Source organism: Psammomys obesus, unplaced genomic scaffold (genome assembly GCF_907164565.1).
Source record: "Psammomys obesus unplaced genomic scaffold, mPsaObe1.curated_primary_1811, whole genome shotgun sequence".
NCBI lineage: Eukaryota > Metazoa > Chordata > Mammalia > Rodentia > Muridae > Psammomys > Psammomys obesus.
Window position 1 is genome coordinate 4,185,383 of NW_026596443.1, and position 27,650 is coordinate 4,213,032.

The following is a 27,650-nucleotide window of genomic DNA, read 5'->3' on the forward strand; positions in this document are numbered from 1 at the left end:
TTGGAAATGAACCTGTAGGGGGAAAAAATCGAAAGTCCTAACATTGGTTTCAGCTGGATGGAGCTTTGGGCACCAGGTTGGAGGTCCAGGTCAGGGAAGCCAATTTGCAAAAGCCTCAAAGAAATGTCACCGCTGTCTCTGGCTAACAGCTGCCCCGTCCTTGGGCCTCAGTTTCCCTAGTGAGTGACTGGCTCAAAACAGTTCCCAAACTCCTGCTGTAATCAGCAGAGTCCACAACGGATCCTTATGGAAATTACTATTGAGGCCTCCGTTCCTACAAGTAGGCAGACTCACTCTGCCCTCCCTAACTGGCTACTAGTATCTGCACAAGAAATTAGTTGGGTTCTTTCTGGCCAAATACAACCGATTTTAAAACCAAACCACAATTTCTTGGGGAGCGTCCAGAGGGGTATGTGAGACCCTCAGTCCAGAGAAAGCTGTAACTTTGTAGAGTCTCCCGTTTATCCCACAGTGTAAGGAGATGCCCAGGAGTCAGCTTAACTCAGTTGAGCAGAGAAGACAAGCCCACAGAGACGTCTTGATGGAGGGTGAGTGGCAGTTTGGAGAGATTAGAATCTGAGTCTGGGTCGGCCTCCAGAGCGCCAACTGAAAGCCTTTAAAGACCCAGCCAGCTATGAATGCAATCTGAGGTGGGTAATCTCTGCGTGTGAAGTGATTATGTGCAAAAACAGCGGATTAGTGTGTTCGTGCTGCTATGTCTCCTGGGATCAGCTGGCCCCAGCCTCCTACCCCGCCCCTGGAGGCAGAGGGTTGAACTCCTGAGCGCAGTGCTAGGCGGCCAGCACCGGGGGCGCCCGGATGAAGGTCTCCAGCGGCTGTCCTCAGTGACCACAGCCTTTTGCTTTCTGGGCAGGGACGCTGTGGGCTGAGGTCCTGATCGGGGAGGGGGTGGTTACACCCCCACAGCAGGAAAACGCAGAGGCTCTGCAGCATGAAGGATTTCTCAGAAATCCTTCCATGGGAAAAGCCAGAGCCAGTAGGCCGCCGGCTGCAGGGCAGACGCTCCGGGAGATGTGTCACATTTTTCTCCGGGTTAATTACCTCAGGCTGGGAATCTGAGCCGTATCTGTCCCGGGCACAACAAGCCTTGTCGCCTGGTAGGAGAATCTTAATCTTTCTCAGGTGACAGCTGCTGGCCTGGGACAGAGATGTCCTCACTCTGGGGGCGCCACCTGTCCCACAAGGCTGCAAAAGGGCCCGGGAGTCTGGAGCTGAGGTGGAGCCGCGAGGATTAGGATGACCGGGATTGGACAGATGGAATGTTAGTCACCCTCAGGCGGGGCTAGGGCGGGACTTGGCCTAGAAGGCTTCTCCCCGCTCTGTATCCCTGAAGCACACGCAGCACTCGTACTGTACATTTACATGGGCAAATATTTAACCTTTCCATTTTTGCAGTGGCTTGTGAGTCTGGGTGTCTAGTAGAGTTTGACACATAATAGGCACCCGATACCTGTTTGTTGAATGTGTAAGTCCGTCAGCTTGTCTGTCTCCTAGGGAAGTGCTGTTCCCAGACTACTGGTATTTCATCACACAGCAAGGACATGTCACATGTGCTGCTGGGTGAAATGCTGAGCATCCAGATGGGCGTGCTTATCCCTTTTAAAGATAAGTTAGAAGAGATCGACATTATTTCTAAACAACCTAATAACTTGAGCTGCTATAGTGGTGGAGCCTAGGATACCAGCTAGTTGGAATTTAGAAATAGGAAGATTGCTTGAACCCAGGACTTTGGAGCTAGCCTGGGCAATATTGTGAGACTCATCTCTTAAAACCAAACACAAATTACAATAATTGTCTTTCAAGTGGGACAGAAGAGGGTGGACACTGTCAGTTGGTTCTTCTACTGCTAATAACTGCTTCTGATGGCATCTTGGGAGATGACCTTGGGCCTATCATTGAAGTGTCCTGATCTTTCTGCTAAGAGGCATGAGTCCACGCACAGGGCATGTAACTGCCTCTTTTCTAGACTTTGTATTCCAAGTAGGGATAGGAGGAGGCGACTGTCACTGCAGACTTAGCTCTGTGGAATGCCATCAAAGAGTGCTGTCTTCTGCCCTCTTCTTGCTTAGTTCCTTGGCCATTTCTTAGACTACATGAATGTTCACATGCATTTTCTGAGTTTAATCAGTTTCTGTTGCGTAGAACTGAGCCATCCTGACTGTGGGAGTCACAACCACTCTTCCCTGCTTTAGATAGCCTGGTAAGCATCGTTCCTGGTACTAAACTGAAAGAATCTTCTGCATCTTCTTTGGGCACCATGTACTACAAATTCTATCCCTCTTCCATAGGACATCCCTTCACATGGCTCAAGATGACTGTTATTCCCTGACCACAGTTCTCCCCGCCAAGTCTCTCCCTCCCAACTCCCCTCTCCTCCAGATTCACCCCCCCCACACACACACACCCAGGATTCTCCTGTGAGGTTCAGGGTTCCCTTGCGCTGGACATTGTTGTCTAAGAGCATTCTTGTATGTATGGGTTCTTTCTTTCTTTCTCTCTCTTTTCTGAGACAAGGCTTCTCCATGTAGCCTTGGCTGTCCTGGACTCACTTTGTAGACCAGGCTGGCCTTGAACTCACAGAGATCCGCCTGCCTCTGCCTCCCTAAGTGCTGGCATTACAGGCATGTGCCACTGTGCCCGGCTCTTCTGTGTGTTCTTCATGGCTTGTGTCCCTAAATGGTGAATCATTTCATCTAGATCAGCGCTTCTCAACCTGAGTCACAGTCCCTTGGGGCTCAAACAACCCTTTCCCAGGGGTCACTTAAGACAATCAGAAAACATAGATATTTACATTATGATTCATGATGGTAGCAAAATTACAGTTGTGAAGTAACAAGGAAATAATTTAATGGCTGTGGGGTCACCACAACATGAGGAACTATATTAAAGTATCGCAGCATTAAGAAGGTTGATAGTCACTGACCTAGATAGAATTTAATTTAAAATAGTTATTTGGCTCTAAGCTTTGTTGAGTAAGCCCAAGGTCAAATGAGCTCATTTACTTGCCATTATCAGTCACATTGCACTGTGCTGTCTGCTAAAATACATCCTCAATTACTCATCGCTCATTGGTTGTGTTTATGTAAGTGGGAAACAGACTCAGCCTTCATTTCAACCATGCAGAATTTTTTCTTTCTTTTTCTTCTCTTTCTTTTTCATTTTCCTTCTTTCTTTTCCTTTGGAACTGCTGTTCCTATTTCCTGTGTTCTTATCCCTCCTGATTGTGGTTTGGACTAGAAATGTCCCCAATAGGCTGATGTAGTAAATGCTCCAGTTTCCAGCTAGTGGCACTGTTTGAGGAGGAGGTTTAACACTCAGGAGATGGGGCCTGGTTGGAGATCAAGAGAAGCAGACCAGTGAAGGTGAGAGCTAGCTCCATCCTCACCCCCAGATTACTATTCACTCTCATTGTGAATAGCCTTCGCTTCTACATACCCCGTCTGCCATGACATTTCACTTCACCATGGGCCACACTTGGTGGAACCCAGGACTGTGGCCTTGAAACCCCTGAAATCATGATCTACAACTTACCTTCCCCACTGTGATAGAGTCATGTGTTTGAATGCTTGGCCCATAGGAAGTGGCACTATTAGGAGGTGTGGCCTTGTTGGAGTAGGTGTGGCCTTGCTGGAGGAAGTGTGTCACTGTGGAGGAGGGCTTTGAGCTGTTCTATGCTTAGGATTCACCCACTGTGGAGTCCAGTCTCCTTCTGCTGCCTGGGGATCAAGATGCAGAACTCTCAGCTCCTTCTCCAGCACCACATCTGCCTGCATGCTGCCATGCTTCCCGCCATGATGATAGTGGACTAAACCTCTGAAACTGTAAGCCAGGCCCAATGAAATGTTTTTCTATGTAAGAATTGCCTTGTCCATGGTGTCTCTTCACAGCAATAAAACCTTTTCTAAGACCCCCACTTTCATGTGCTCGTCACACATTCAGTACAGGCTGTGAAGCATAGACAGCTGGCACTGCGGTCGTTGCTGTAGCTCTGCTTGAGAACATAGTTGAGACGCCCTTTGAACGAGCTTGGGAAAGTCTGGAAATATAGCCTAGAGAAGTCCTAGAACGCTGGTGTGTTGTTTTTAAACACAAAAATCTCAATTGTTCAATTTTACCAATAAAGACTCAGGAGCCAGATGCTGGTGTAAAAGCCTACTAGCTCAGAGAAGCAGAGAAAGCATCCAGCTGACCTTCCCTCTCAGCTCATGTCCCAGAAGGAAAAAGCCAAGCAGCTCTTCCTCCTTCTCATGCTGTCTTCAACATCCTTCTCTCCAAGTCAGCTGGTTGCTTGCTCTGCCTCCTGACCTATGGTTAATTTTATCTAATCCTGATTACAGAAAGCTCTTGGATTAAAGCTGAGTGCTAGGGTTGAGCCACACCACAACTAGAAACAGGTATTTCCAGCACATAATCTCAGGACTCATAGTGGTATCAAATATCCTGCAGCACTCCAGTGGGAGTTCAGAAGACATAATCAAACAATAGTGTGGACAGTGACGACTGTGCTTATGGGGCTGGAGAGATGGCTCAGCAGTTAGAGCACCGGCTGCTGTTCTAGAGGTCCCTGGCTCGATTCTCAGAAGTGGTTCACAACCATCTGTAACTCCAGTTCCAGAGAATCTAGTGCCCTCTACTGGCCTCCAGGGGCACTGCACACACTTGGTACACAGGCATTCATGTAAGCAAAACACCAGGGGTATAAAATAAAAATAAATAAAATGTCCAGAAATGGAGCCTTTGGGGTGGGATTAGCTCATGAAACACATGAATTAATTAATCTGAGTTATATATTAATGAGTCTAAAGAAGGCCTTTGTTAGAAAAGTTAGCTTATACATTCCCTCCCTCCCTGCCTTCTTGTCCATGAAGAGGACAATTTCAGTCCATCATATTTCCCTGGACATGAAATGCAGCGTAATCGTAATCACAGTTCCCCAAACAAGGGAGTCTAGTGCTCACCTACTTAAACTTTGGCAACTGGGAGCCAAAGTCAGTATTTCTTTCTTTAAATTGACTTTTTCAAGGGTTTTGTCACTGAAAAGGAAACTGGGCCAGCACACGCATTTTACTGTACACTTGTTATATCTCCCTGAAGAAAGGTTAAAGAAAAACAAAAAATGTGACGTGACTTGGTTCTCTATGAAGTCTTCAATAATTAAACAGCAAAGAGAGTGACATTAAGGCTTAAGGCATGTGGTGAATGCATATTCTTTCATATTGCCTCCCCATCCATCGTAAATATAAGCTGGACTTTCACACACAGAAGCAGGGCTCAGCGAGTGACCTCTGCTGACATGGCTTCTACTCAGGGTTCCATCCAGATACCTGCCTTGTACCACCACCTACTGGTGACCCCTTCCCTATGGGACGGCGCCAGTTTATACCGGCTTACCCTGATGACCGTCAGTCCCTGCACAGACTGCCTCCCAGCCACTGGATGTCCTTCTGGAACTCCTGTCTGCTGCTTCTAAGCCATGGGTTGAAACTCTCAGTGGAAAAATGTGTTTGGACCGTGGACTGAAGGTGTTGGCCACGGGTCGTTGGCACTCCCCACATCCACCACCCTTCTCACCTCCTCTCTCCCTGCTTGCCTCTAAGCTCCCTATTTTCCCTGTGTATGTGTAAGGGGCATCTCTAGAAACATTACCTTATATCCCTTCAGTCTATAAGCAGTAAAAAGTCTAAACATGTCCATGTCTAGCCTCTGACTAAGATTGTCCTGAGGTGGACTTGCTGCTGGTATTCTTTGTCTAGGCCTCTGGTGGCTGCTATCTATCAGTTGGGTTACAAAAATTCAAAAAATTTTATTCAAAACAAGACATAGCTAATATAAGAGGCATTAGTCATCTGCCCATACAAACTGTATTTTTAAGACAGGCTGGTTGGCCTTCAGCTGTCTGAACAGCCAATCCCCCTATTAAATCATGAGGTAGTTGATCCCTGTTGACACTGTGCACCTGTGACCTCCCCAAAGCAAGGATCCAGTTAGAGTTCATGTGAAACACACATCAAAGCTAAGTTAGAAAAATAAATTAGAAGCCAGGGCTACTGGTGCATGCCTTTAATCCCAGTGCCCCCAAAGCAGAGGTAGGTGAATCCCAGTGAGTTCCAGGATAGCCAAAGGTACATAGTGAGACCCTGTCCCCAAACAAACAGTTGGGAAACAAACAAACAAATATAATTAATGGTCAAAAACTACAGGCAAAGCTGGGTGTGGTGGTGCATGCCTGTAATCCCAGCACTCAAGGGAGGCAGAGATAGGCCCATCTCTGTGAGTTCAAGGCCAGCATGGTCTACAGAGCAAGTCCAGGACAGCCAAGGCTACACAGAGAAACCCTGTCTTAAAACAAACAAACAAAACAAAACAAAAAAACAAAAAAAGAAACTGAAGTATCTAAAAAGTTGTAAAGTAAAATATGTGTACTGAATTTACTTTAAAGGTTTTTATGACATGCTTGTTGGCCTTCAGCTGTCTGAACAGCCAATCCCCCTATAAAATCATGTGGTAGTTGGCCTTACATTTTCCCTACACAGGTTGTAACCAATCTACAGTAACATTTCTTGATACAATTACCAAGAGTGTGTTTCCTAAAATGTATGTTGAAAACTACTATCATGTAGCAGTCTCAGAAAGGCCATAGATGGTCATCTTTTTTCAAAAACTTAACAATCTTTTCAGTCAGCTGCCTGGGGATGTCTGTGAGCCTCTGAAGACTTTCAGGAAAATCACACCTTGAAACCTCCCCACTGGAAGTACAAAGAAGCAATTTACCCTTTTCTGTCTGATTTCCTTACATACAATGGAGCTTTTCCAAGGTTAGATGTATCACAGAGGATTAAACGCAGAAGTGAATGGGAGAAGCCAGCTCTCCCAATTTCAACCAAGTAGTAAAGTTGGTGACAAAAAATGTAAACCAATACTTTGCTTGTTCCTCAGATTATCAAAAGTTACCTGTGTTATAAATGATTATAAATACTCATAATTTTTCTGTTTTAATTTTGATAGTGATAGCTAGAACCATCACAAACCATCTTTGGAGTTCTAAGTAACTGCTGAAAGAGTGTAAGAGGATGAGAGACCAAGATGTTTTAAAATGCTATTCCAAACAAATCTCCATCGAGAAAAATTGAGGCCCTGTGGGGTAGTGCTCTGGCAGGGGTCTCTTTAAGACTTTGTGAAATTGATTCCATAGACTTAGTATAACAGCACTCTTGCCTACTACTGTGAGCTGAAATGCAAAATGAAAGCCCAAAATATTTGACTTGAGTAAGAAAATTGGAGCCCCAAAGTGAGGTGTTATCTCACACTTACACGGTCTACACCCAGACACACATGTGCAGAGGCAGGAGCTGAGCCAAGAAAAAGAACAGCACGGGAGAAGACATTTACCCAAGGCCATGAGCATCATCAGTGACTGCTAGGAGAGTGCAGAGCTGGAACGCAAATGTGTGTGTTAGGTCTGACTCTTTGTGCCCCACACACTAGACTGGAGGGTCTGTATCATTTATTAAGCTTTGGGCAGACATGCATAATTAGAATGACTATTTCTTTGGCAAAGATCACTTCAGTGAGATGCTGTTGAGAGTGTCTATGAGACACCAAGAGAGGGTACCTACACAGCCAGACACTTCTGCCGTCACATCAGTACCCCAGTTTCCCTGGGGCTTGCTAAATCCCACTTTGGTCAGAGACAAGACACTACTTAGGATATCTGAGGATGGTGCCTAATCCACTTCAAGGATGGTCCCCATGCACCTGACCTGCTCTCTGTGGGCAGAGTGACAACTTTGTATGAAGACTACTCTCTGTCCCCAGTTATTGACCTTTTGAACATCCCATACATGACTGGCATCTATTTGCTGGGCTTTATTCTCTGCTTAGGTTGGATGATCCTGTGGTGTGGCTCAGGTGCGGTTGTTAATGCCAACTTAGGAAGGTCATCAGGAGCCTGAGGCTATGGGGGGGCAATGGACAGATAAGCTTATGCTGGGTATTAGAGGGAAATTAAGGGCATAAGCTGAGGCCTCTGAGAGATGCCCAGTACAGCAGTGATGTTGGCCAACAAGCCCCTACCCAGGAGCACCCACAATAGGGTAGGGGTGGGGAAGGACTCAGAGCCTCCGTCCTAACATGGATTTTAAGACCTAGCTTATATGGGCAAATGGCCGCTAAGATTGTTGGGGTCAAAACAGATGCACGAAGACTCATGTTGAGCCATTTACTCTTTTCTTGCAAGCATCTGTTTGCAGCACCCTGCACTCTGCCTTTACCTGTTGCTGTTGTGACAACATGCTTTGTGGCTTAAAAAACAAATACTGAGATGTATTCTATCTCAGTAGGTCATAAGAGTGACAGTGAACTAAAATCAAAGTATATATCTACAGGGCTTCTAGAAGGTCTAGAGAAGGCCACATTTTTGCTTTTTCTCAAAAGTACCTGCATTCTTCCCCCCCCCCCAAAAAAAAAAAACTCTTTCCTCCGCCTTCTAAACCAGCAACATAACACCTGACATATGATCACATTTTTCTCTGACCACAGCAGGAAAAAAAACTTCTTTCTTAAGGCCTCCCTTGATTAGATTAGACCTGCCTGAATAGTCCATTATGCTCTCTGGACCCTAAGAGACCTTTATTTATTTAGTTATTTTTAAAATCATATCTGCAAAGTCCCTTGCTAGATACAATAGCATAGCCATAGGTTCAGGCAGTAGCACACAGGCCTTTCATAGGAGCGCCATATTCTTATCACACTGACAGCTCAGGGAGCCCCTTGCTACCATCAGAGCTTCTTCTCCACCATTCTGGGCTCCCCTGGCTCTTGGTCTAGGTTTCCCTCTAGCTTTTGCATTCTTTTTCCAACAAAACTCCTACTATCCTAAATTGTAATGGCTTTTTGACTATTGTTTTCTCTTGTTGTTGTTTTGGGAGGGGGTTTGTAATAAATATCAAGTCACATAACTGCAGAGACAAGGTTTGCCTCACCCCTTCCCCAATTAGCTTCAGGGTCTAGCCTAGTACCTGACACAGTAGTGCTCAAATAATGCATCAGGGGAGGAAAACTCTTTGGTGACACAATATTTTCTATACTAAATCATATTCTGGCTATATGCTATTTCTCCCTTCAGGAACCCCAACCCATCAAAGCTGAAAGGACTCTTAGCTAAGGAAACTGGTACCCAGAGAGGGAAGATATTGTCTCTAGGGTAACACAGGTGTGTGGTTCCATGCTGGCCTGAGGCCAAAGCTCAAATGTCCTCCTCGCTGTGGCCCGGGACTCCACTTTGCTCCACTGCTGATAAGAAGTTCACATATGTCCCTTTGCAGCCTGAAACCTCCTCCTATTTCCAGCCTGGTCTAGTATACCCCATTTCAATTTGCCAGGCCTTTACAGCCAAAGCAAGCTAATGAGGCATAGCTTCTATTACTAATCCTGTTTGTCTTCCTCAGGATGTGTCTTTGTGTGTAGGAATAGGGACTGGGCACTTGAGTTCCCTGTTTGTTTATTTGTTTGTTTAAGTGGCTTTTTAAATTATATTTTCAGGCTGTATTGTACAATGGTCCTTGATCTTGTTTTTAAATCATTACTGTGGTTACTAGTTTCGTTTCTAAAACGCTTTCCCTGAAACGCGAGAAAGAACAAAGCACTCTGGGAGGAGCTGACAGGATCCACCACGCTAGATCTTTGGTTTTCAGTAAGAAAAGAGACATTGCTTTTCTTGCTAGGTCCTGGTAGAGAACTGCCTACCTCTCGCCACAGTGGGAGCCTCTGGGAAAAGGCGAAGGTGGGCCTTGTTGTCTTGGCAACTAGCGAGGCTGGGCTGAGCGGTGGCTGTAGCAACCAATAGAAGCTGGAGGGGTGGAGCCTGCTGGTTTGTGGCGGCTGCGGCGGAGCTTGCAGGTTGGTGGACTGGGCACTGGGGGAGGGGTGCGGGGTCGTAGGGACACTGGGGGTTCCCAGCCGCCCCAAATCCTTAGGCAGGGTGTACAGCACCCTTGGCGGTCGGAATCGGGGCTTTTCGCTGGGCCCGAGCGGCTCTACCGGGGCTGTGGAGGCAGAGATGGCGGAGGGCGGCGGGAGGAGGGGCGAGGGTCGGAGTGGGGCCTGGTGACAGGATCTGGGGGCTCCGGGCGGCTGTAATCCCAGAAAACTACCTCTGCTAGTGCACAGGGAGCTTCTGAGAGCTGGACTTGGTGGGGAGAGGGAAAGGTTTGGAAGGCCCAGGGATTCTGAAACTCGGCCCCCTTCGGTCGTCCGGCCAAGCTGTAAAGGGGCCGAGGGTGCCGGGTGTGCTGTGACCACCTTCCGTCCTTCCGACTCCATGTTTCTTTTTATCCCCCAGGCGTCTGGTCTTGCTGGCTCAGCACGCCTGATAAGCATGAAGCTGCTGTGTTTGGTGGCTGTGGTGGGGTGCTTGCTGGTACCCCCAGCTCAAGCCAACAAGGTGAGGGGGTGAGCCCGCAGCGCCTTGTTGCTCTGCTGCCGCGGGCTTAGCCGCAGCGCCACCCTTGCCCCTCACCCACCCGAGGACCGTCCTTGGGGGAGAGGGAGGGACCTTACCTGGCCTTCCTAAGGGTGTAGGGAACACCGGGTTCTTAACAGTGTACAGGTTTCCGACCAAACTGGCCCTAGGTGGAATTCCCCGCAAGCAAGCAAGTTTGTTCAGAGAAGTTACCCAAGTTCTCAGTGTCTTCCTTTGCCCCAAGTAAAAACAGCTGTGTGGTCGAATCTGCTGCTCAGTTGGGGGATAACCAAATTTCACTCAGTGTTGTAAAATGCTCTGGAGTGTAGAGGCATGCGCAGATGGGAGTTTCTGCTTCGAAGCTGACCGTCTGCTTGGTGGGTCCCGGACTACTCACATTCCTCAGGTATAAGGAGACCAGCGGCTAGGTTTAGATGATCTGTGAGGCTCTACGCTTTAGATTCGGAAGACCGCTAAGACATTGGAGTGAGGTTGAGTTGACGTCAGGGCTTGCTTCTTTGCTCTTCAAGGAATTCCTGATGGGAGCCTTCTCATGGTAACATCCCGCTTTTCTTTAGTCACCCCTTTCCCCGTTCTAATGAGGGAGTTAAGACAGAATTAGGAGGGGAACTCTGGCCACCTAGCCCATCAGACAGAAAATTCTGCACAAGGGGGGCCGAGGGGTTGAAAACGCCTGTCATTTTGCTTGCTTTACACTGTTCCCCTCCCCCACAAGCACACCACTTATGAATGGCAGCTCAGGTAACTTCTGTGAGTTTCTTGTCATACCAGAGAGGTTTCAATTGGAGGGGCTGCCACGGAGATAGCTGTCTCCCACCCTTGCCCCTCACCCAGCCAAGCATCATAAGTACTATGATGTAACAGTCTTTCTATAGTCGTGGATGGATTGGGGATGGGAAAATTCAAAAGCATACATATACCTATAGCGACCGTATAGGACAGAGCCCTAAAATGTGCTAACCTGTCTGGAATCTGAACCCAGGCAGGAATCTTCCCTGGTATTTACTCCTTTTTCCCCTCCCCCACAGAGCTCTGAAGATATTCGGTGCAAATGCATCTGTCCACCTTATAGAAACATCAGCGGGCACATTTACAACCAGAATGTGTCTCAGAAGGACTGGTAAGACATTGTAAATGTCTGGCCCTTGGCCCTTGGCCAGACATTTGATTGAAATTATCAGTGCTTACTAAAGATAAATTACCCATTTCTGTGGAGAGCCTACAGAGGAATATTTATCCTTAACCACTTGATAAGAAAACCAAGGTATCTTGAAGTCTAAAAAGGAGGTTGGACTTTGTTGTCTTGTTGAATTTAAGTCTTTATTGACACATGTAGGATGACAGTGGAGAAGTGGGAGAGGCAGGTGTGTATAGCATACACTTTTGCAAAGCTCTGCTGCCTGTATGCTGCGCTAGTTGGACAAGGTTCTAAGGCAAATGGAGTAGATATTGTTCCCATTGTATAAGTGCACAGACCCAGATCCACACAAAGATCTTACATTATGCTCCTTGGGTCTCTGGTTTTGAATTCATTACTTAGTCCTTTACTTTAAAAGACGCTGAGTGACCAAGAATTCACTCAGGTAAAGAAAACTAGTGAAAGGAAGTATAAATACAATACTCTATAAGGAACAGTTTAAGGAGCTAGAATCTTCCTGAAAAGGGAGAGACCTGGGGACATTCGGTGGATGTTGAAGACAGGAAGAAAGGCTGTCATGCTGAGGGAAAGGGGCACTTGGGATTGGAACCAGAAAGGTCTGGTGTGACTTAATAGTGTAGAAGTAGGGCCAGTACATGATAGCTTGAGGGAACTAGACCTCCGTGTGAATTAAGGAAACATTTCCAGTGCTGGCAGTTTTAGGATGGAAACCCTCATCCTTGAAGACATGGGAACACATTCTGGGTAAGGTCAAGGCGTATGCACTAAACAAGGGTGGGCCAAGGCTGCTGCCCCTTGCACATCAAGGATCACTTAGTGAGCTTTGAGAAAACACATAGTCCTGGCACTCTCTTGCCAAGACTCTGATTCAGCAAATATTGTAGTGTTGGAGGAGTGACCTTTGCATAGAGTCCTTCAAGCACTCATGATGCCATTGATCCAGAGCACATTTGAGAGTTTTCAAACCTCCCGGTAGCAATCAGCCTCTCTGATGCATTCTATGTGGATATGCAGACTATGGATCCAGCCTTACTGGGCTCCAGTCTAGCTTTGCCATTTGTTAATCATGTTTCAGATTACTTAATCTCCACTGTACTTTGATTTTTAAATATTTATTTATTTATGGATGGATGGATGTGCTTGCCTACTTGTATGTCTGGTCACTATGTGCATGCAGTACCAGTGGAAGCCAAAACAGGGCATCAGATTCACTTGAAACAGAGTTACAAGGTTGTGAGCTGCCATTGTGGGTGCTGGGAATTGAACCTGGAAGAGCAGCCAGTGCTCTTGACCACTGAGCCATCTCTCCAGCTCCACATTGATTTCCTTATGAGTAAAGTATGGTAATACTTTGACTGTGAAGTGTATGTGCTTTTGTGAAACTATATAGCACTTAGAATGATACTGCATACTTTAAATACTATATAAATGTTAGCTGATGTTGTTAATAATAATGTATTATCATCCCTTCCTAGAGGTTACATAGTCAAATTATTCTATAGCCCTGGAAAATGTGGCTGTCTCCCAAAGCACTAGTCTAATTCTTATGTTTCCTAAAATAATGGAGGTCTGGGAGGGACCCCAGTGGCTTCCTGCCCATCAGCAAAGTTGCTACGCTGTCCCCACTTCCTTCACAGATTCTGCTACTGCAAATTTTAGCAACACTGTCCTGCAGTAAAACCCAAGCTTGGTTGTCCAGAGGACAGGGTCCTGCCTAAACCTTCCAAGCTGTAGTTTATCCTTCCCTTTAGAAACAGGCTTGGAGCTATCTGATGGACAGTCTGACATCAATAACCTTATGTCAGAGCAGTACCATTAAGGGTATTGGATAGAGACTGAAGCTTGGAGGTAAGACCCCAGGATTCCAGGGCCTGGCAGATTTACTTGGCGCCCTTTGCGGAGTGGAGATTGACGTTGGTCCTAGCATCTTGGTGCTAAGGCTAGAATTAGCGCTGTCTTTGAGTCTTCAGGTCCTGTGTCCCATGGGTCCCCTGCTGGTGTTCAGACTGAGGCCAGCGCCCAGTGTTACAGCTGTGTGTATTAGCTGTGCTGGTATTCTGCCATCTAGTGTTGAAAATCTAGAATTACATGCATATGAAAAGGCCCTGTTGATGGATCTGTTAAGTGTTGCATAGACAAATCCCAAGATTGACTTGTTAAAATAGAATCCATCTGCAAACACAGCCTGTCAGGGAAACACAGGCTGTATGAGGTGTGAAGTCAGAACTGCACTGACTGAGAGGCCATGCAAACCCTTTACCACCACTTGCCTCCTGCACAGTGTTTCTGGTGTTACCCAAAAGGGCACAGCATGAAGGGCCGATCAAGCTTAGCTTCCACTATCAATGAGGAAACTGAGGCCCAGAGAGGTTAAGTAAGTTACCTGCTGACTTCTCAGTCTGGGAAAAAGAGAAGAGACTTATGCCCAGCTTGTCTTTCTCCTTTGCCTCTTCCTCAATGTTCCCTGCCCAGTCCCCAAAGGGTAAGTGGAAGCCCTTCTTAGGGAAACAAGAAAGTATGTCAGGTTTCAGTGACTCCCAGGAGAACCACAAAAGAGAGAAATGTTCTGCCTTCTTATTGCTCTTCCCTGTACCTCCTTACAGTCAGTTTCTTTGGGTACCAGGGTCCCAAATTGAAGAACTAAAGATGGTTTCCTAACACTGCACCTTGGCTTCTGATCCAGAGCCTTCCTGCTCTGTGTGGCTCAGGCAAGGTCGGACTCTGCTCCTGGGAGAAGGGAAGGCAGCCTTCTCTCCAGACAGGAATGATGAGAGATTGATTTTGTTTGCTTGCTTTAGTTTTTAGAGACAGTCTTACATAATTCAGGATAACCTTGAACTCGATCCTCTTGCCTTAGTTCACAGAGACCCAGGATTACAGGTGTACACCACCATGTCCAGCTCAGGATGGAAATGGAAACTAGCCTTGTCTGTGGGTGATTCCCAGAGAAGGCATGTGCAGGGCTCAGAGGCAGTGAGTGCCCTGAAGTACATCAAGGAGACTCCTATTCATGTTGTAGGGGATAGAAGGTTGTGGCAGTTATTCAGAGATGGGACCAGGATCATCAGAGGTTTAGATAACTGATGGGTTATGTCTGCATACTGGACATAAGGAAAAATGGAGTCTTTTAAAGGACCTTCCACCCCTATTTCAGTGCATGTTTTTACATATCATTGGAGCTTCTGTCAAAATCCCAGCCTGGAATATCAGGCCTGATTGTATTCAGGGAGCCATGCTTGACTTTTGGGGAACTTTCATTAGACGTGGAAGAACCTCTTTAAAGTGACCCACGTTCAGGTGTCAACCACAGCATCTCACAAGATGGGACAGGCGCAGGGCTCAGACAGTGACAGGCGGGCTGACTATCCACTATCGCATGATTCCCGGTTCTCCTCTTTGAACCTCTGAGGGGCCTATTTTCTTCCCAGTGATAGTGGCTTTTCTTTGGAGTCTTTTGGTTGGAAACCCAGTGATCTAAGGAAGTCTAGGAATGAGGCCCAGCTCTACAGATAGGTTCAAGCCAGGCTGAGACTGAGTCAGCCACAGGTGGCCAAAATCTCACACACATAGTGGAGCTGCAGTTTTTGCTGTCCTGGGCTTGTTTTTCTCATTTCAATGCAAAATCTGTCCTCGTTCAGGAACACTGCTGGTGACAGTGGGCAGTGTGAGCTCACTCTCAGCATGTGATGTATTTGGCCCTTACTCACTGATCCCTGGCCAGCACCATGCTCAACACAAGGGCTATGGAGACGTGTTTTCATGGGACCTCACACCCACTGGGTGGAATGGATTAAGAGCTGTGTGGGGTAGGGATGAGGCAGGGGAACTGGCAGTGTGGATGGGAGGTCAAGCCTTTTAAATCACCAGACTAGAGGAGGAGGTGGATGGAGCTACACACTCCAAGCTTCATGCGCCTCTTTTGAGAATAGCCCGCAGGTCAGTCTGGCTCTAAGGTACAGTGGGCAGATTGGCTACGTGTGGCAGGGCCTGAGAGGGGCTGTTTGCCTGGGGCTTGGATGAGCTGTGAAGGCGCTGATTAAGTTGAAGAATGATATGACAAGAGTTCCATTTTGGTAGCTTGTACTGTCATTTGGCCACCATGGGATGCTGGTTCTAGACAGGGCCAAACTAAAGGCGAAGAACTAGGAAAAGACAAAAACATTTGCATGGGAAAGATCACGAGAACTTCAGCTGAGACGTGTCAAGGGAGAAAATAAAGAAGGTAGATTTTAAGCCAGGCGGTGGTGGTGCACGCCTTTAATCCCAGTATTCGGGAAACAGAGGCAGGCAGATCTCTGTGAGTTTGAGTCTAGGCTGTCCAAGACAGCCAGAGAAACCCTGTCTCAAAAAAAAACAAAACAAAACAAACAAAAAACCCAAACCAAAACAAAAAGTAATTTTGTAGGTAAAGAAAAAGTGTTGTCACAGACGACTCCCAGGTTTGACTGGCAGAAGAGGCGCTGCGAGTTAGTTGCTGCCACCCATCTCAGAACCACAGATCCCACAGTCGGAGTGCAGGACTGAGGACAGGGGCCAGAGTGTACAGACAAGGAGTGTATGGCTCCATGGGGCAGTCAGATGGTGAGCATCAGTGGACCTAAAGAGCTCAGCTTACAATAGGCTAGAAGGCTGTGAGAGATTCCGACTGGAGACCCACGCGTTGAGTGCAGCCTCCTGGGACAGGGGCAGCCGGCAGGGGAATCAGCACAAGAGGCAAAGGCAGGTTGAGAGCAGGGCTATAGGACCTTGATGGGAATTGTGCAGGCAGAGAGATACACCCGACAGTGGCCAGGAAGGAGGCAGTTGACTGGGAGAGGGGTTCTGCCCTTCCTGGAGTTCCTACCTATGGGCTTTCCTACCCCTTCAGTACCCTGCCGCCTGCTTGCTGGACCTCAGAGTGTGGGGACCTTCATCACCTCTGTTTGTGTTGCAGCAATTGCCTGCATGTGGTGGAGCCCATGCCAGTGCCCGGCCACGATGTGGAAGCCTACTGCCTGCTCTGCGAGTGCCGGTACGAGGAGCGCAGCACCACCACCATCAAGGTACTGCTGGGGTGTGGGAGCATGCCTGTGCCCCACCCGGATTCTCATTTTTTTTTTTTTTTTAACATTCCAAAGCCTAATACAGATATAGGACCTGATTCCCACATCTTGGGCTATGTAGGGGCTGGCTTTGAAAGTTTTTACAGCTCCTTGAGACTTCATTTTCCCTCCAGCTTGGGGTTCCTAATGCTGCAACCCTTTAATACAGTTCCTCATGCTGTGGTGACCCCCAACCTTAAAATTATTTCGTTGCTACTTTGTAACTGTAATTTACTGTTATGAATCATAATGTAAATATCTGATATACAGGATATCTGATACGTGAATCGCAACTCATAGGTTGAAAACTACTGCTCTAGAGAGAGCGCATTGAGTACATCTCTGGGAACCGGACTGTCTGGGTACAGTGTACAGAGCTGGGAGCAGAGGTAGACTCCTAGGGAGCTTGCAGGTTATCCAAAATGATGTCACTGCCCTTTGAGAAAGCCTCCACAACCACATGAGGTGTTAGACATCAGACTCGGGGTCTTTTGCTTTTCCTGAACCTCGCCCTTGTCAACCATCTGGGTGAGTTGAAGACAGAAGTGATAGGTATGGCCACCATACAGGGCATGGAGACAGGTGTTACAAAGTACTTGTCTGTCCTTCTGTCATGAGGCCTGAAGCCAACCATCCTCTGACAAGTCGAGAAATAGCAACAGACATAATTCACCTGAGTTTGAAGACTGAATTCTCCACACTGACCCTCCTACCTGCCCTAGGGAGCTGTGACCCTTTCTGGACTGTAACTCCCTGTACTGCCCCCTTTGTGTGGGAAATGGCTGTCTGCCCTTTCCTAGCCCTGTCAGACTGTGCAGGGTACGCCCTATTCACCCTCTGCCTGGGGCAGCCTCTCCTGATGGTTTGGACTTCTTCATAGGTCCCCACCCTCTAGAGACCATGTAGGTGCCCTAGACCCTCAGTTCCGAGCCTAGTGTCACCTCTTCCCTGTGTGGAAGGGAAGGTGCTTCCAGCATGGGAACCACATCAACATAAGCCCCTGATCTCTCACAGCTTGCTCTGCCTAGGAGCCCCAAGCGCTTGTATGACCTCCCCTCTCCTTGCCCCATCTTGTGTGTAGGCAACAGTTCTGAGTGTGACCCTGTTTTAGGTGCATGAACACTGTTACTGTTTGCCCAGGGTCAGGAGGAAGTGAGTCCAACTGACCTTGGATTTTGACAAAGCTGAGAATCAAGCTAGTAAGTCCTGAGGTTCTCCATTTCCTATGTGTATCCATGTCCACGAGGAGGCCAGCGGTAAACTTTGAGTGTCTTCCTCAGTTGCTTTCTGCTTTGTCTTTTGAGACAGAAGCCGGAGCTTACCAATTCAGCTGAATTAGCTGGCCAGCAACCCCCATCTCCACTTCCGAGCACTGAGGGTAACAGCGCATCCCATCACCCTTGCAGGTTTTTGAGTGTGGGTTCCAGGGAATTAAAATCATACCTTCATGCCTGCATGGCAAGCACTTTACTGACTAAGCTATCTTCCCGGCCCACAGTGTTGGTTGGTTTGTTTTTAACCCCCCTTTTACAAAGAATCAGGGCCACTGCTGGAATCAGAAGCAGCAAGGGCTAGGCATTTGGGGAGGGAGTAGAGTGGGTAGAAAGTGCGTTTGAGGTATAGCCAGCAAAGCTAAGTCCAAGTTTCATCTCTACCATTTCATCTACCGGCCTTGGGGTACTGGGTAAATTCTTTGGCCTTGTGGTGCTCACAGCCCCTCAGGACCATTTCAGGCTGAGCGAAGATGCTTCTGTCATCTTAATAACAAGGTATTATTAGTGACATGGTAGAAAGACCTCGAGTGCTGGATATCATGTAGGGGCCCACTTAAAAAGCCTGTAGTTCCCACGCTTCACCTTGAATTAGTTGTAAAGGTAACTTTAATTCACCTGATTTTATTGTCATCTTGGAGGCTTGCTGTCTCTGTCTGCTAACCTAGGCCTAGTCCTGGAATCTTCTAGGCTGTGTACAATCTAATCTAGGCCTGGAATGTTTTCATCCTCTGAGATTTACTGCTGAATAAGCTCACCTTTCTTGCTCTTTCTAAACTCAACATTTCTAAGCTGACTGATTCATGCTCATCCTCTGACTGAATTGCTCTGCTTGGCCTCAAACTAACTCTAGCAATCTGTTCTAATTTTCTGGCTCCTTCTCATTCTCTGGCTTGTTCTGTCTTTACCTGTGTCTAGCTTGTTCTTTTTTCAACCTTTCTCTGTAAAACTCTTCTGGTAAAATTGCCCCTGAATTCCACAAACTCAACTACCATGAACTCAGCTCCACTGCACTGCCTCTCAACTCGCTGGCTCAACTAAACTGCTTGAACAGAACTGACTATAACTCAGAGATCTACATGCCTCTGTCTCCTGAGTACTGGTATTAAGGACATGTATCACCACCCCTGGACCTAAGCTTTTCTTTAACCGAAACTTGCTCTCTATCAGGCTGTCCATGAACTGGGAGATCTGCTTGCCTCTGTCTCCTGGGATTAAAGGGGTGTCTGTGTTCCAGCCAGAGTACCCATGTTGCTGGATTAAAATTCCTCTATAAGTAATCTTATTGAATCTGCCCTTTAAATTTTTTCGTTTTTTTTTTGTTTTTTTTTTGTTTTGTTTTGTTTTGTTTTTGTTTTTGTTTTTTTTTTTGTTTTTGTTTTTTTTTTTTTTGCAGCCTCTCATCCCTGTATAGTGATCCCTGCATGGAGCAGCATACCCTCTCATGACATGAGCTGCCCCTGCCATCCTGCATCCACAGTGCACCCAGCCTAGATTCCCAGGCTTACTCTTCTTGGTCTCTGCTCTCTGGCCTCCTCAGGTGGTCATCCTTGCTCTAGCCCACTTTCTTATGAATCTCTACTCTTTGATATAGGCTCTCTTATGACCCTGCCTCTCACTTCACTTTACTCTTCTGTCATTTTGGTGCCTGCTGGAATGTTGTTTCTTGTCATAGAACTGTCTCAGACTAGCACAGAGCCTGTGGTGTGGGTCATTCCTCCTTCCTTCCAGGCCCACACCATCTCCTAGTACCAGTATCTAACCTGATGGTCGCTGGCAGCCAACACGGATATAAGACTGGAAATAGGGTCCTGACTCTGGATGCTGGGTCCCTGAACAAGGCTGATGTCTTCCGTAGGTCATCATCGTCATCTACCTGTCTGTGGTAGGGGCCCTCTTACTCTACATGGCCTTCCTGATGCTGGTGGACCCTCTCATTCGGAAACCAGACGCTTACACTGAGCAGCTACACAATGAAGAGGAGAATGAGGTAAACATGGCTCTTGGCTCCCAGCATGTGAATCTCTGGGCTAAACCCAAAAGCAGGGGTTCCCCTCCTCTCTGCCCCTGTCTTTTTAAGATTGCTTTTCCCTGTCCATTTCTCCATACTTCACCAATACACAGCAGCAAATTGCCCTCTGCCCCTCCAGCTGCAGGGGGTGGTGGCCCTGAATTTCCCTGACACCTGGCCCCAGGCAGCCTGAGTACTTGGTGTTACTAGGCCTGGGTAAAGAGCTGCGTGGAGGATGATCCACTCAGGGCCTGTTGCATGGAGGTACACATGATATGCTGCCTGCTCAGAACGGTGACAAGTATACGGAGGGCTCGGAGGCGGCAGGTTTATTCTTTTGTTCAGGGACTCTACAAACATCTGCAAATGCTTGCTCAGTTCAAAGCTCGGCCCTGGGGCTGGATGCAGAGACAGAACTTCAGAAGCAGAGGGGCCGGGTGGGCGGTACCCAGCATTGCTGTGTGCAAGAGCAGAATCTGGTTTTTTGAGGAGAGGATAGGTGCAGGGGCTGGAGAGATGGCTCAGCGGTTAAGAGCATTTGTTCTTTCAGAGGACCCAAGTTCTATTTCCAGGACCCACATGGCAACTCAAAACTGTCTGTAGCTTCAGTTCCAGAGGCTCTAAAGCCCTCACACAGACATACATGCAGGCAAAAACACCAGTGAACATAAAGAAAAAAAAGGTGGGTACTAGGAGAAGGGTAGGTACTAGGAAAAGTGGCAAGTAAGTGCCCAGGAAATTCAGCCAGATTAATGAAGGCCTTAAATGTCAGACAAAAGGGTTTTGATTTTATATGATAAGAAAATAGGAACCACTTCCTCAGGCAGCTTATATACCTATCTGAGGGACAGGCCCTCTGGGCTCGGTCCCTGCAGCTTAATTGCTAAAAGATACTATGGTCTGTCAGAGAAGTGGGAATTTGGTACAGGGACCTAGATGTGTCCAAATGAGTGCACAGTGGGAACGTGCCTGAGCCATGTCCACCTGGTACCTGGGAGATTTCATTAAAGAAACCAGAAGGTGGCTAACTTAAGAAAGAAAAGGTGTAAAAGGCCAGCTGCTTTTTGGTGTTTGTAGACAAGAGCTTGGTCCAGGGGACAGAAGGGCCCGCAAGTTGGAATGGGAGATGTAACAGGTGTGTTCTTACACAATTTGGTGGTGGAGAGGATGGCTTTTTAATATAGTGAGCTGTGGGTCACTAGAGGTGACCAGGCCTGGGCCAAGCTGCCCTAGGCAATTATAGTTTTAGAGGTTTTGAAGTTCTACATTGGAGACGAGGAAAGACAAGTTCAAATCCAGAGCGAGGACCCTGACACTCAGGTTTGTGTGAAGCTTCTCAGGTGGTTGGGTCTGGGCCAGCCCAGATAGTGAGGATAAGGACTGTCAGCCAGGCACTCTCACCAGCCTCCTGCTGGCATGGATTTGGCCAAAGGTGGGGCAGAGGTGACGAGCCTCACCCCCCTGGAAGTGGGACTAGAGAGGTGGTAGCCCTGGCAGTTGGGTGGTCTGTGCTTGGGAGGAAAGCTCGCTTGCCTACCTGGTTATTAATGTAGAGTAATAGCAGCTCTGATAGGAGAGGAGCATCACTAATAAACATGGGGTGATTAAGGGTAATGTGGTAATTGCAGTCCTGGCCGGGGGAGTAATTGAGAGATGCAGCCGATGATTACACAGCTCGCGCCATGGTTCCGTAGGAATGCATGGCTCTTGGGCATGGTCTTGCCATGTCTCCTGCCATCCCATCCTAGATATGGAGCCAGGGGAAGGGTGGTTTGCCGCCTCTACGTCTGAGCCTAGGCCTCCCTTCCTATGAGCTACCTAGGTGCTCCATACTCAGAGCCTATCTGTGTGGGGCCTTGAGGATGTGGAATCAGGGTAGATGCTCCCTGCCTGTAGGGTTGGCCTGGTGGGAAGGATTCTCTAAGAAGGATTGCAGCGGGCTCTTGCTGGCAGACTTAAGCCAGAGCTTAGGAGCTCATTCCCATTTGTAGAGGACACTGCTCACCTCCCACCCAAGGCTTCTAAGGGTCGTAAAATGCTGTGTTTAGTTTCTTGGAGACTCTGACCTGAAGTCAGCTTGCTCTGCTTGGTCTCAAACTCTGGGGGGAGGGTTGAGGATGGTGGGAGATGGGGGCCCAGGATGAGTCTCATTCAGTATCCTCAGAGTAGGCCAGAAAACACTGTTCTCATTATATGTCATCTCACTTCCATCCCCTGACTTCCTGTTATCTGCGTGGTGTCCAGGCCTAGGTGCCTGTGGCTCAGCAGCTCCCATCCTCTCCTGCTGTGTTCTGAAATCCTGCAGGCTGTGGAGAGATTTGCTAAGACCTTTGGCCCGTCCACAGACTTCAGCCCCATGATAGCTGAAACCAGATGACTGGGCCAGGACCACAAAAGGCAGGAAGTTAAGATCTGACTTTGTGGGATGGCAGTCTTTGGGGAAGCTGGGTACTTTGGGAAAAACCCTCTTTAAGATCTAGTAAAAAGAGGACGTTTTCAGTAAAAGCATTCTGTTAGGAGGGAAGGCTTCCTAGCAGAGAGGGATTCTGAGCGTGGCTCTGAGGGCTGCTTGGAGAGTGAGAACTGCACCTTCTGAGCTAGAATGGCCTTGGGGTGCCTTCTTATGGGGCCTTTGACAACTCCAGGCTGGGATGATGAGGGACAGCCCCTGATATTCAGTACACAGGAGAAAGGTCTCATGGCTGCCTTCTGAACAGCTACAAGGTTAGGCCTTAGCCATATCTTTGGGCTGTTTAGAGGCCTGGGCAGTGTTTACCTAACACAGGAAGGTCAGAGGCCTCCCCTGACCCAAAGGGACTTAACTTTCAGCTCAAAAAGGGAAAGTTAGGGTGAGCCTTCGGGTTTCTTTAAAGGTCATATGAGCTTATGCAGCCACTGGCCTCAGAAGTGTCTGGTCCTCCAGGACTTTGCCTCCCATCTCCCAGGAGCCTGGGGCCCAGGCTGAAGTAAAATTTAATAGCCAGAGTGTTTGTCAGGATTGGGGGGCTCCTTGACTCCATCACCCCAATTTTGTAGGTAGAAGCTCTTCTGCCAGGAGCTGGGGGCCTGGCAAAGAAAGGGAGGCACCCCCCTACACACATACACACACACAGCAGGGCCCAATCTGCAGAGGGAGATGAAAGCCTGTCATGCTCCCTTTGAAACCGCTGGCAGAGCCTCAGTGGGCCTAGCTGCTGGGCGCTGCCTCCCCGGATTCCAGTGGCATTAGCCCTAATCCCTGGGCTCAGACGCCCTTTGAAAGGAGGAAGCAAGCATGTTTGTGGGGACAGAAACAGCAACAGAGCTGTTTTAGATGTACAGAGCTGGCCCCCTTTGAAGGAGAAGTGAGGGTTTCTCTGAGGCTCTTGCTTTCTCCTCCACTCACCCCTGAGCTCTGACAGGTCTTCAAAGTTCTCACCCCAGTGGGAGGAGTGGATAGAGTTTGTTCTGAGACTTCTGTAGAAGAGGGTGTACAAAGAAGCCAAGAAAGAGGATAAGGATGATGGGAACTGAGGACATTGAGGGCTAGATGAAAAGAAAGCCAGGATCTCCAAAGAACAGCTCATCTTCCTGTGGTTGGATGGGCAGTATGTACTGAGAAGCCTGGGCCCCTGCGGTCTGGGGACCACTGATCCAGACTGTTCAGAGACCTTTCACCCTGATGAGAATTGGTGTGCCATTCAACAGACACGTCTAGAAGATCTTGGGGCTGGACTGCATAGCACTTGAGAGTAGTCCTATTTGGAATCCCAGCTCTGCCACCCACTGTCCTTCTTATCTCAGGGTGCAGTTTTCTAAACCTGGAGCAGAGGCAGTAGCTCTTGCTTCTGTCAGTGTTTGGAACCTGCACTGAAGCAGGCATTGGGTGCTCTGGCCTGGAGAGGTGAGCCTCTGGCCACAAGTGACCTGCAGATAACTTGTCTTTGATCTAACTCTGGGGTGAACTTTGCCTGCTTCTTTGGTTGTCCAAAGATGAAAGCAGCTGAGTCCTAAGACAGGAGATAAGGGTATATGTGTAATTTCAATTCCGCTGCAGCCAGGTGACCTCGGCTTGCAAGGTGATTTCTCCTTCAGAGTCTAAGCTTTGTGCACCAGATGGAGGTAATATTTATTACCCATTTGCTAGTAGGAGCCTGTAAGTAACCCCTGGGAAGTGCCTGGGAAGGAGCCTGTCATATACTGGTGTATGTCTGTCAGAGTCACATCAGTCTGGCTAACTGAGGACCTTTAGGGAACCATCCACATTAATGCCTTACTATGGGAGGCCCTCCATCCACCCCTGTCCTAACTCTCCCCTGCCTCCCTGCATTCCTCAGTCCCAGCCCTGATGGGAGAAGGGAAGTTAAAAGTGATGACTTACCTTCTCCCCCCACCCAGCCACCTGCCAGCTCTACTACTGAGCAGGCAGGCATGAGGTCCTCCATGGGTCTTCTTGGGAACAGATGTAGCTATTCTAATACCTTTTAATCAGACTGTTAGGGACTACAGAGCCTCTCAACAGCAGCTTTTTTACACTTGGGAGCTGTCTGCTAAGACTTCACATGAGCGCTCCCAAGAGGAATTATGGTAATGCAGTGAAGTTGCAACACACTCCCTTAATGCTTTGCTCCAGCTCTCTCTGGCTCCCATTTCCTCAGACAAACTAAGAGCAGAGATGCTGCCCTCCCACCCTCTCCAGTCTGTACAAGATGACCCTAGGTTCATATCCAGGCACTCATTTGCCAGAGCCCTCATGGCAACCCTGGGACTAGAATAGACAAGAGTCAGAATGGGGAGGAAAGCAGGCCCTTGGGCTCCTGAAGCTGGAATGGGGTCCTGGTAGACCTTTTGTCTCCCAGGCAGGCAAGTCTTTGTTGCCCAGCCCAGCCTCACAGCCATTCGAAGAGCAGTGCTCTTTGCTTGAGCCACTGAGGTGGCGCAGCCAGCCTGAGGAGGAGCAGAGTAAAAAGGCTGTGTTGGCCATGGTGATTATTCAGAGGCAGCTCCCCTTGACAGCCTGTTTTTACTCCCCGCCCTGCCTCAGTGGATCCTCAAATCAGCATTTGAAACTCCTCGCACTGACCTTGAATACCTACCAGCTCTACATGCTGACAAAGTTTCTGTATTCGTTGTGTCCTTCAGACCACCTCAGTCTCCATTCTGTATGGAGAGATGGGCTCTGAAATTGACTCACCTAAGGTTGGTAGGAGTCAAAGCCAGGTTTGTTGAGTCAGTACCACTGTGCTGAATTCCCAGGGAGAAGGCCGCTTGAGCCCCCGTCCTTGCTTGCCATTTCAGTTGACATATGAGTCTCCCTCTGACAAATACATCCACTAGTCACATTGTGGTACTCAAAGCACATTAGGTCATTAAGGAATTTTGTGAGGCATGGCTAGGATTTATGTTTGGGTTTGCTCTTTGGTTGGCGTGTTGCTAAAAATTGTACCTACAGCTTCACACATGCTCAGTCAGTGCTTTATTTACTACTAAGACCCATACCTAGCTCTTCAACCATGGTTTAAAGAGCAGCAGCATCTCACTAAGTTATTCCTACTGGCCTCAAACTTGCTATCCTTCTATTTCTGCTTCCTGTATAGCTGGGATTACAGGCCTGAGCCTCACTTGGCCTGCCAGTGATGCCCAGCTCAGGGTCCTGAGCAGGAGTTCCCAGAGGACCATCTCTAAGTCACCTTAGAAACAAGTGAGCTCTAGACAAATTGTCCAGTACTAGGCTTCAAGGATAAGACTATTCCAGCCCCTTCGCAAGCCAGCCACCTCTGTCAGCCCGTCTATATCTTCCCACTCCACCCTGCTCTCCAGCCTGGCAGCTGTGTGGTGACAGAAGCTATGCCAGCTCAGGGCATTAGAAGCAAAGTTGCATTTACTGGGCGGCTCTGGGCTTAGAGGGGTACACTAATCCTTTAAGAGATATGTGGCAGGAGATGAGAGGCGGGGAGAGCTGGGGAGGAAATCCCCATGGGCTGTGGGCCTGGCCCTCGGCACTAATTCTCCCCCAAAGATCAACTTTGGGTCCTGCAGGAAATGCATGGGCTCTGGAGCTTCAGAGGCAGAGGGGTGGTAATTAAGGGGAGACTGATGACAAAAGCGAAGCAAGTCTGAGAGCAAAGGGGAAGGGGACAGGCAAACAGGCTGAGAGGGAGCAGAGCTGCCAGGCAGGGAATGGTCACAGCAGGCCTTGGAACGGGAATGTTGAGGCCTAGATTTATACCCTGCCAGACTCTAAATCATGTCCATCTCCTCTTCCTCAGGAGAAGCAAGCTTTGTGTGTGTGTGTGTGTGTGTGTGTGTGTGTGTGTGTGTGTGTGTGTTCCCATCCATTCATCTGTCCACTTGTCTTCTCCAAGAGACTCTGCAGCTGGCTCCTTAAGAAGCCCCTCATCCACCTATTTCCAGGAGCAATCTCAGGGTAGCCAGGCTCTGGTCTCTGGCCTTCCTGATGTCCCCTTGGCAGTAGGATAGGTAGGGGAGTGTGCCAGCCTATTACCAGCCCTGTGCATTTGGGTATATATCTCTTGAAGCCTTGGTCTATTTATGTGAGGTCTTGAAGCCAATAGTCAGTACTTCTCCTGAGGCTTAGGAGTGGGCCTGTGGGGTGGGACCTAGGTTTGAGCCAGCTCTGCTAAAAGAACTAGGGCTCCAGAAAAATGCTCCTTCTGCCTCTTGAAGACGACAAAGCTTTTCTGGCCAGACACAGTGTTAAGGTTTTCAGATGACAAAGCTAGGCCCTCATGGAGCCCACAGCCATGGGGGAATTTAGAGTTTAGAAGTGCTCGTGGGGCACTTAGTTCCACGGCAGACTTGAAAGATCCAGAGCCCTGACGCAATAATCGTCATTTCAGATTGCTTCCTCTCCCTGTCCAATGCAGGATGCACGCTCCATGGCAGCAGCTGCTGCATCCATTGGAGGACCCCGAGCAAACACTGTCCTGGAACGAGTGGAAGGCGCTCAGCAGCGATGGAAGCTGCAGGTGCAGGAGCAGCGGAAGACGGTCTTCGATCGACACAAGATGCTCAGTTAGATGGCTGACATGGTTGCATCAGGGACCCAGGCCATGGCTACCAGCTTCTGGGGTTGGACAGAGCCAGTGGCTAATTCCCTTCCCTATTTGAAGTCTTCCCTCAAAAACCCATGGCATCTGTCCTTCTCCCTCTCTAGAAATGTACTTGACTGTTAAAACTAGGGAGTGTGGTTGGGTCTCTGGTCTCTAGTGTCTCTTTAGGTCCCTGGGTAAAAGGGAGGGAAGGGAAGGCAGATGGGAATAGAGACATTTGAGACGGCCACAAGACTGGGTGGGATTCACCCCCCTATGGTCACCATTCCTCTCAGCTCCACATCTTAGGGAATCTTACAGCCCCTTGGGAGATGGAGCTGTGTCATCAAGAACTTGGTAGGTGCAAGGAAAATATGACCCAGCACTCAGCCTGTGCTCCAGGATGCTGTGGTCCTCATTCCCACTTTCTCCAGTGCCAATATCGTAGCTTGGCCTGGCCACAGCCTCAGGAACTGTTGTGGTGCCACTGCGCCCATGGTGGTCTCCAGAGCCCACCTGGAAGCCTGCTTCCCTCTCCTCAGCTCCTGGCCCACTGATGCATGGCAGTGTCCATGCATGGCAGCACACTCAGTAGC

General features: G+C 48.4%; 1 protein-coding gene across 1 annotated transcript; it reads left to right on the top strand.

Moving 5' to 3' along the window:
- The first annotated feature begins 9,852 nt into the window (after window positions 1–9,852).
- Window positions 9,853–27,205, top strand: Tmem9 (transmembrane protein 9). Its single transcript, XM_055598225.1, has 6 exons — window positions 9,853–9,918; window positions 10,361–10,462; window positions 11,530–11,621; window positions 16,594–16,702; window positions 19,871–20,002; window positions 26,890–27,205. Exons 2-6 carry the CDS (start codon window positions 10,397–10,399, stop codon window positions 27,040–27,042), a joined length of 552 nt encoding a protein of 183 aa, XP_055454200.1. The 5' UTR covers window positions 9,853–9,918; window positions 10,361–10,396; the 3' UTR covers window positions 27,043–27,205.
- The last annotated feature ends 445 nt before the right edge of the window (window positions 27,206–27,650 follow it).